The sequence below is a fragment of the Mya arenaria genome, chromosome 10 (genome assembly GCF_026914265.1).
Source record: "Mya arenaria isolate MELC-2E11 chromosome 10, ASM2691426v1".
Taxonomy (NCBI): Eukaryota; Metazoa; Mollusca; class Bivalvia; order Myida; family Myidae; genus Mya; species Mya arenaria.
This window is the reverse complement of record NC_069131.1, coordinates 71,514,250-71,524,440: the sequence shown is the minus strand read 5'-3', so window position 1 is coordinate 71,524,440 and position 10,191 is coordinate 71,514,250. Positions and strand designations below refer to the sequence as shown.

Below are 10,191 nucleotides of genomic sequence, written 5' to 3'. Positions count from 1 at the left end.
CAGTTCATATTCAGTTCTCCAAGAACAACCTCCATTTCAGGGTGAAAAGAGGTATCTAAGGCCTAACCAGTTCATATTCAGTTCTCCAAGAACAACCTCCATTTCAGGGTGAAAAGAGATATCTAAGGCCTAACCAGCTCATATTCAGTTCTCCAAGAACAACCTCCATTTCAGGGTGAAAAGAGGTATCTAAGGCCTAACCAGTTCATATTCAGTTCTCCAAGAACAACCTCCATTTCAGGGTGAAAAGAGGTATCTAAGGCCTAACCAGCTCATATTCAGTTCTCCAAGAACAACCTCCATTTCAGGGTGAAAAGAGGTATCTAAGGCCTAACCAGCTCATATTCAGTTCTCCAAGAACAACCTCCATTTCAGGGTGAAAAGGGGTCCCTTAGGCCTAACCAGCTCATATTCAGTTCTCCAAGAACAACCTCCATTTCAGGGTGAAAATGGGTCCCTTATGCCTAACCTGGGTTCAATACATTTTAATCGTCTAATCAGTTTTGCCAGCAAACGTTTTTCTCCGTAAGTGATTGTGAAGTGTTCCTTTTGTAAAATGTTACAATATTAAATGAAAATTCAATGGGTAAAATTGATTGCATGAAACTTGACCAATACATTAACACGTTATTGAGATATTCAACCTCATAAAGGTCTGATTAGTATGCCTGATAACTCCATAACATTTGAAAGCATTTTTAAATCTTTTTTTGGCCTTAAAAATGAAATTGAAAAACATGTAGAAATAAATGAGTACTTCCTAAAACGTCATACAATGTTTATAAAACACTATGCAATGTGTTTTAGGGCATTTATTTTACAATATCTTAACCCTTTTATTTGAAACCAATACCATTTGAGGTCACTGAGGTCGTATTCATAGTGAAAAGCTTCTTAGTGAAAAAAATGGTTTCTTGACAGCGAATATTTTAGATATCCGCAACTTTTCATCAATTTTATTCAAATGCAGTGATTTAAATGGACCTGTTTCTGGCTTTTTTGTTGAAAAAATATTACTTTTGTTTAAATTCAACTTAAAGATGCACTCTTACTCCCAAATAAGATTTACCACAGTTAATACAATTGTTTTAATATACCAAAAAAGATGAATAGATATCGAAAATTATGGTTCTTGTGAAGGATACCGAGTTTAATTTGAAAGAAAGGTGCATAATACACAGTATTCTACCTTACGAAACGATAGTAGATCAGTGTAAATCATTTAGCACTCACCAATCATTTAATATGTTTTGCATTTTCAGCTAATAAATACACAGTTACAATCTTGTTATCAGTAATTAATATTTTCCTTAATTGCATTATTTCGTAAGCAGTTGAAGGTTTATCACTCAAAATTTATGTTTGTTATACATGTGTATGCATTGATTTTGAATACAAGTGCCACTTTAAAAAAGAAGCAATTTTCCGCTTATTGAAAATATCCACTAAGCTGCTTTATGAAAACGACCTCTGTCATGGAACTTTTACACTATGCGGTTAATTGAACGAAGGAGTTGGCAAAGTTTAATTGTGGATCGAATACCTTGAACCGTTTATTATTACAATCCCATTGGCCAACATAATCTTGGTTTCGCTTCAGCATCGGTTGATCAAGCTGTCTCCACGCGAAGTGCATGAAGATCAAATGGCCGAACTGTTCGAGAATTCGATGACTATCTACTAGCATGTGTTTATGACGTCATGATATAGCACGTGATTTAAACTTCATTTTCTTACACATCACATCACGTTTCCATGTGCTGTGAGCCGACATGTTGAGTGAAGATATATTTACATAATTGCGCCTTGCGTTTTTTATAAGGTTCATTTTCCTTTTGAACAAGGATTGTTGTTTATAGAATATGACGAGATAGAAAATGTTGAGCTTTCAACATGAAGGCAATACTATTTTTTTGCAAATATCATAAATCTAGTCCCAAAAATCATACACTTATTGTTCAATGTTATATATGGAACATGTATTCGTCAATATATTTACCAAGCAATAAGCATTTGTTTTTTATAATTAAAATAACACTGTATTCCCTTTAAAAGAAACAGAACTTCATAGGTGATGCCGTTGGCGTGGTACACTCATTCCAGATCACCGGAAGTTGCACAGCCGCCATATTGGCGCCCTTGTCTTCCAGTAGCCGCACGATGTGCCGATGACGTCGCTTAACCGCGTACATAACGGGCGTCCGTCCGGAGCCGTCCGCAGCATCCACATCCGCCCCATGAGAGAGCAGGAACTTTGTTATGTCAATGTCACCGCGCCAACACGCGATATGCAGCGGCGTGCAGCCGCGAGGCAGTCCTTCCGGCTGCCCCATGGGAATGTTCACATCCACACCGGAACTGAGAAACACTTTTAACAGTTTCTTTGAGGCGTGTAGGACGCACGCATGTAGTGGCATCCATCCGTCGATTTCCGTATACAATGCTTGAGTAGCGAATGTCTTCCGTTCTTTGATCATTCTTTTCATCTGGCAAAGCAACTTTGACTCGTCATCACGCATGCGCGCTAAAACGGAAACGGCCATCTCCCTCACCGCACCGCCATGTATGCTGATACTCGCCGATCGCGTGAGTCGCATCCTTGTGGAAGCCAGCTGTAAACTTAAGTATTTTGTAAAGAATTGCAGGCCCTTATAATCTCTCGAACATCTTAAGTCCCTTATAAAAAGGTAAGACAAGCTCATTATATTTGTTTTATGTATAATATCTATAATACTTGAAGAGTTATCAGTCTTCTTTAGCAAATTAGCTTATTGTAAAGAATTGTAGGCCCCTGTTATCTCTCAAACATCTTAAGTCCCTTATAAAAAGGTATATAGGCTTATTATTTTTGTTTCGGTATAATTCCTATAAAACTCTATTTTGAAGAGTTATCAGACTTTTGTGCGAAATTAGCTTTATGATATTCACATCAACTATATTTTAAATTTTATAAACTATAGCTTGAGTAATTTGGCCAAATGAAATAAGATGGGAGTCGTTCACGTTTCATAGGGGGTAGACATCGAAACAAACACTACGTGTGACGTGTGAACAAAATACTTGTTTCATTGAGTAAGCACCAGCAAAGGCTCAAATAGGGATTGAAAGAAAATTACAGTACACTTGACTGACGAAATGCGTAAGTAACACAATTGAAAATAATTTACAAAATTATGTTCAAATGCGTATCTGCCATTTGCTGTTTGTTCATTAGACCAAGTTAAAAATACTCAACTTCAATCTGTGAGGATGTCCCTTTAATATTTAGTAGGTGTATAAGCGTGAAACCAAATCAAACGTTTTTCATGCAATCTATATAGTTCTTGATTAAATGCATTTAAATAATTGTTTTGAGATTAACTTTATTATTTTCATCATGAAAATCGATCATAAAAAGTTAAAGCCCTTAAACGATAAATGAGAGAAACTCGTTTGATCTTACCGTAAAAACTAAAACCCATTATACGAAGTTACTACGGTTAAACATGTAGTTGGTTTTAAGAAACGAGAAATAAAATAATTAGTTTTACGTATATTAGTTTCTTGTAGTTTAATTATGACGAAATATTATAGCTTATAATTTTCTCACTCTCGCGTTCGTTTTCTGGGAACAAACAATCCCAAAATTCCTCGAATCTATTAATTCTCTTTTAACAGGATTAAGCTTAGCTTTATAGTACTTTATTTTGGTATAATTCGAGTAATATTTACATTCTCGATTTCTTGGAGTTGAAACGGAAATAATTATCATGATAATCTCGATAAACTACTTTTGCTTAGTAACATCATGACTTAGTACAATATTTTGTCTTAATGAAATACACCACTTAAGCTTTTTACACTTAGAACGTTCTTCAAATTGAGGCCAATACTGGTGTAATGCAAAAGTAACCCTGTTAGGGATCGATCTCACAAACAACTGGGTAAGAGGCGGACACCTTTTCCATTTGACCATTATTGTTGTTCTAATTATATGATTTTAAAAATAAAATTGCAAATATAATTCAATGAAAAACAAAACAGAGAAAACTTTTTTTCAAATTTTGCCAACATACCTTTTGTCTTCAGTGTATACAATAATCGTCTGATATTCTCAAACTGTTTAATTCCAGTTGGTTTGAAAGTCTTCCAGCACTATTGAATAACTTTGTTATGGTTACAGCTCACAAGTATTTCGCAAATACAAAACAACTGTAAAACTGAATTGAAGCTTTCATAAATAACTCATAAATCGCATCCGGAATAATTAAACGTTTCCCCCTCAAGATTACTCCGTTCTGTTCTATCGATGTTAATTGATCTAATATCATCAAGGATAGCGTGTACGGTATGTGACGCAGTGAACACGCGGTATGACTATGGTGCACGGCTTTCGTAGGTTCAACCTCCATCATATTGTTGGTACCTTTTAATCGAGGCCGCTCGCCATACATTAACAATACATTCCCATATCGGAACGATGATACGTAGGCGAAGATTAACTGTTCAATAACTAGAATCCGGATAAAGTACAACGTTGTTCACGTAATATCCCACATGCTAGTCATAAAACGTTGTCTTTGTCAACATAATTTAAACACTACCCTCGTGGTGGTCAATATTTTGCATTTTCAGAGAAGGAAATCCTTGTTTAGGAGCTTAAAATGATATTAATATTGAGCTTTGGGTTAAGAAGATTCTGTATGATACCATGGATACAAATCGATGCCTAAGATCAAGACGGGCCTTATTTCATGAACAAATACAAGGAGATACGACTGTATTGCATCGGGCCCTCGATTTGAAACCCTGGCATCACGAACTTGGCTTGGAACTGTTTGCAATATTGATCAGGATATTATATTTGCTTGATATTGAGGTCATAAATAAACAGCAGGTTTTTTAATATTATAAATTTCTTTATTAGGAATTTCTCATAAATATAAGAGGTTTTTTATGTTCGCGACTTTGTACAAATCCGGCAATAACGACAAAATGGTACAGGTCGCGACCATAGGTGGCAGTAATAGGCACTGTATGATTTGTAATATAGTGATACACATATCATTACCCATATAACGAAAGTCTCCAAGACTGCTTTCTTCCCTTGTTTAATAAACCAAAAAATCAAGTTATAAAACAACATAATGAGCGCTTTTAAAAACGGGCTTTGCTATTTTTACAAATAGCGATTGCTAAATTCACTATCTCTGTTTAATTCTTTTGCAATAAGGCCATATTATTAAACTCTCCAGGGGCATGGACGGCAACTTCCAGTCAATATATATTTAATTCAGATATATAATACTATTAACTTAGTAATAACGTCTTGGCCGTTTGCACTCGCCTGCATTAATGAAGTAGGAACCAACCTTTGTGACACGCGGTACTTTGTCAATCGAAACACTCCAGCAATCTCCGACATACGAGGAACGCTGACCAGGGCTTTGTACATTGTAATTCGGAACACCACGATCATTTTCCATCGAAAACAACCTCGGATGTATATGGGCTGTTAACAATATCAGAATTGTATACACTTAACTACGGTGCGAGAAGAGTGAAGTAATTTCAATTTAGCAGTTAAACTTAATGACTCTCCTCTTTGGATTCTGAATTATTTATGCAATAATACACTTCACTAATCAATTAAACTTAAAACTGCAATATTCACAATAAAAAACAATATGCTTGCGGTGAATGGTTTTAGATCTTATAGTCAAGTTCGAAAAATGTGTACATTGACTGCCAGCAATAATACTGCAGAGAAAACGAACGCGTATTTAAGGTATGAACACATTAAATTTTATCATTGAAATTAATTGGGTTAAACAGTTAAACTTTTTCTGAGCTGGAATCCCTTTGACTTCCGACACCTCTCTTCTTCTTCCGGATGCAGACCTTCTGCACGAGCCTATCAATCTCGGCAAACTTCCGGTTAGTCAGGTATGGCCGCCGGACGCTACCTGCTCTTTCCGGACAGCTTTAAGTCTATATTTTTCTTGCTCCATGAATTGTCACTCAAGCATAGTCAGTTGTCATCGGTCCACCCCAGCGTACAATGATTGCTGGACAGTCATAGAACGGATAGTTCATTTAGTTCAATCATAAACATCATTGGTTGATATTTCATCTTTCACTGATTTCCCGCCACATAACGTTTACGCACAAACGCGTTTCTAGCCCGATGTGTAAGTTTTGCGATCTTGTCTCTGGTTACTCTGTTAGAAACCCTTTTCCAGAAAGTTTTTGGCAAATATAATGAAAGCTTTGTTCAGAGGCCCCCAATATTTCGGCTGATTATGAACAATGGAGAAATATATATACTTTGTAATGAAAATATAATTTAGCTAACAATGTTGTTGAGTTAAACAAAAACATCTTAAAAAACAGTAAATATAATTTAATCAATTTTAGATAAATTCTGGCGCATGTACTGGTTAGGGCCATCCAATCCATTTCCAATATTCCTGTCACCCTGTAAAATCCTTCTTCAGCAATTCCAGTATAATTGTTGTTGTTTCTACAAATGCTACTTTGGGCTGAAATAAAGTTCTTAAATAGGAAAACTAATAGTTTTCTCTGTTAACGTGCAATTTATCAGCAATATTGGAATTGCACCAGGCTGCGCTATATTTATTCCAGTGGAAGGTAATCCATCTTAACCACTCAAAAGAATTGAAACTTAGATTTTTTCACCCAAAATATTTGTTTAAACGGAGTAACATGTTTAATTTTATAGAATATAGACGGAAATAACATATTTCGTTGTCAATCAGGAATATTTAATGAGATTCTTTAAAAATAATTATAAATTTCCACAGAGTGCGAATAATTGATAGGAGTTAAAAGAATATTTATTTCTCGTCGGAAACATGGACTACTACGTACAATAGCTCGAAGAGCTATTTTCCGGCATTATGCTAATCAAAAAACATATCAATAATGCAACACAGAACCTGGAAAGATATGCATTAAAATGTATCAGTATCAGCACAATAGCTCGATCATAAAAATTAACTCCATAAAAGCATTTAAAAATTGAAATCGAATAACATGTCGGAATAAATGAGTAGCACATGCACCTAAACGGTATGCATTTGTGTTTTAAGGCAATAATTATACATGATATTAATACTTTCATTTGATACCCATTCTATGTGAGGACACTGAGGCCATATTCATAGTGAAAAACTTCTTAATTATTATATAATTATAATAATGTTTTGGTTTTTTTAATTTTCGAATTCTTTGACAGCGAATATATAAAACACCCTCAACTTTTCATCAATTTTATTCAAATGCAGTTATATAAATGGACCTTTTACTCGCTTATTTTCATACTTTAGGTGATTTTTTTTATAACTTTTGTTTACATTCAAATTAGAAAAAGGAGCAGTTTTCCGCTAAGTTGAAAACACTAAGCTGCTTTCTGACTACGGCCTCAGGCTTTGCAGTATGTGGTCAATTGAGCTTATTACAATCCCATTGGTCAACATACTCTTGGTTTCTCTTCAGCACCGGTTGATCAAGCTGTCTCCACGCGAAGTTCACGAAGATCAAATGGCCGAACTGTTCGAGAACTCGATGACTATCTTCTAGCTCGTGATCATGACGTCATGACTGAGCACGAGAATATATCGTCATGTGCTTACACATCACGTTTACACGTGCTGTGAGTCGACATGTTGAGTGAGGATATATTTACATAATTGTGCCTTGCGTTGTTTTTATAAGGTTATGTTTTCCTTTTGAACAAGAAATGTTGTTTAAAGAAAATGACGTGACAGAAAATTGAGCTTACAACATGAAGCCAATATAATTTTTTTTTTGAATGTATCATAAATCTAGTCCAAAAACATACACTTATTGTTCAATGTTATATATGGAACATGTATTCGTCAATATATTTACCAAGCAGTAAACGTGTGTTATTCTATAATTAAAATAACACTGTATTCCCCTTAAAAGAAACAGAACTTCATAGGTGATGCCGTTGGCGTGGTACACTCATTCCAGATCACCGGAAGTTGAACAGCCGCCATATTGGCGCCCTTGTCTTCCAGTAGCCGCACGATGTGCCGATGACGTCGCTTAACCGCGTACATAACGGGCGTCCGTCCGGAGCCGTCCGCGGCATCCACATCCGCCCCATGGGAGAGCAGGAACTTTGTAATGTCACTGTCACCGCGCCAACACGCGATATGCAGCGGCGTGCAGCCGCGAGGCAGCCCTTCCGGCTGTCCCATGGGAATGTTCACATCCACACCGGAACTGAGAAACACTTTTAACAGTTTTTTTTGAGGCGTGTAGGACGCATGCGTGTAGTGGCATCCATCCGTCGATTTCCGTACACAATGCTTGAGTAGCGAATGTCTTCCGTTCTTTGATCATTCTTTTCATCTGGCAAAGCAATTTTGACTCGTCATCACGCATGCGCGCTAAACGGAAACGGCCATCTCCCTCACCGCACCGCCATGTATGCTGATACTCGCCGATCGCGTGAGTCGCATCCTTGTGGAAGCCAGCTGTAAACTAAAGCATTTTGTGAAGAATTGCAGGCCCTTAAAATCTCTCAAACATCTCAAAAGTCCCTTATAAAAAGGTAAAGATAAGCTCATTGTTTTTGTTTTATGTATAATTTCTATAATACTTGAAGAGTTATCAGACTTTTATAGCAAATTAGCTTTATGATAATCACATCAACTATGAATCTGTATTATCAACGGTTTAACGAAAAGGTATTCTACATGTACTATCATTAGAAGACGCGTTAATTGAAGTGAATCGTTTACGTTTCATAGGGGAAGACATCGAAACAAACACTACGTGTAAAATGTAAACAAAATGCTTGTTTCATTGATTAAACACCATCAAAGGCGCAAATAAGAGTGCTAGAATATGAAAAAAATGTTAATTATCATTTAACATTGACACACCGACAGACTTAACATTGTTAAAAAAACTAAGTTAAATAACTTAATGTGAACAATTTCTTACAATTCGTTGCCAACATAACATATGTGAGGATGCCCCATTTAATATTTAGTAGGTATATACGCGTGAAACCAAATCAAACGTTTTTTATGCAATCGACATAGTTCCTAATTATATGCAATGAAATAATTGATTTTGAGATTAATTTTATAATTTTCATCATGAAAATCGATCATAAAAGTTAAGCCTTTTAACGATAAAACAAGAGAAACTCGTTTGATCTTTACTGAAAAACTAAAACCCATTATACGAACTTATTACGGTAACAACATGAAGTTGGTTTTAGGAAAAGAGAAAGAAAATAATTAGTTTTGTGAATATTAGTTTCTTTTAGTTTGATTATGACGAAATGTGATCGCTTATTGACTCACTCTCGAATTCGTTTTCTGGGAAGACTTGAAACCATCCCCAAATTCCTCAAACCATTTTAAGTCCCTTTTAACAGGATTAAGCCTAGCTTAGTAGTTTATTTATTGAAAATGTTTAATATTTACATCCTCGAGTTTTTGGAGTTGAAACGGAAATTATACTCATGATAATCTCGATAAACTACTTTTGCTTAGTAAAATCATGACGTAGTACAATATTTTGTCTTAATGAAATAAACCACTTAAGATTGATGCCCTTAAACACGTTCAAGAAATTGAGCCCAGTACTGGTGCCCAATTTTAAAGGCCAAGAAAAGGTAACCCTGGTAGGGATCGATCTCTCAACCTCTTGGGTAAAAGGCTGACACCTATTCCACTTGACTACTATTGAAGTCTTAAGAATAAGATTTAAAATACAATTCAATCAAATAACAAAGAAAACACAAATATTTCTAACATACCTTTTGTCTTCAGTGTATACAATAATCGTATGATTTTCTCTAACTGTTTAATTCCAGTCGGTTTGAAAGTCTTCCAGCACTATTGTATTACTTTGTTATGGTTACAGCTCACAAGTATTTCGCAAATACAAAACAACTGTAAAACTTAATTGAAGCTTTCATAAACAACACATAAATAACATCCGGTATAATTAAATGTTTCCCTCTCAAGATTACTCCGTTCTGTTCTATCGATGTTAATTGATCTAATATCATCAAGGATAGAGTGCACGGTATGTGACGCAGTGAACACGCGGTATGACTATGGCGAACGTCCTGGGCCATAAGTCGCTTTTCGTAGGTACAATTTCAATCAAGTTTTTTAACGTTTTAATCAGTGCTGTTCG

The 10,191-nt window shown here is 35.6% G+C and overlaps 1 protein-coding gene across 1 annotated transcript; it reads right to left on the bottom strand.

Annotated features, from left to right (window-relative positions):
- Window positions 1–1,900: 1,900 nt before the first annotated feature.
- On the bottom strand, window positions 1,901–10,075 carry LOC128204996 (serine/threonine-protein phosphatase 6 regulatory ankyrin repeat subunit C-like). The gene is made up of 4 exons (XM_052906391.1): window positions 9,806–10,075; window positions 7,947–8,514; window positions 5,352–5,491; window positions 1,901–2,619 (listed from the first exon to the last, which is right to left on the bottom strand). Exons 2-4 carry the CDS (start codon window positions 8,226–8,228, stop codon window positions 2,049–2,051), a joined length of 993 nt encoding a protein of 330 aa, XP_052762351.1. The 5' UTR covers window positions 8,229–8,514; window positions 9,806–10,075; the 3' UTR covers window positions 1,901–2,048.
- Window positions 10,076–10,191: the final 116 nt, after the last annotated feature.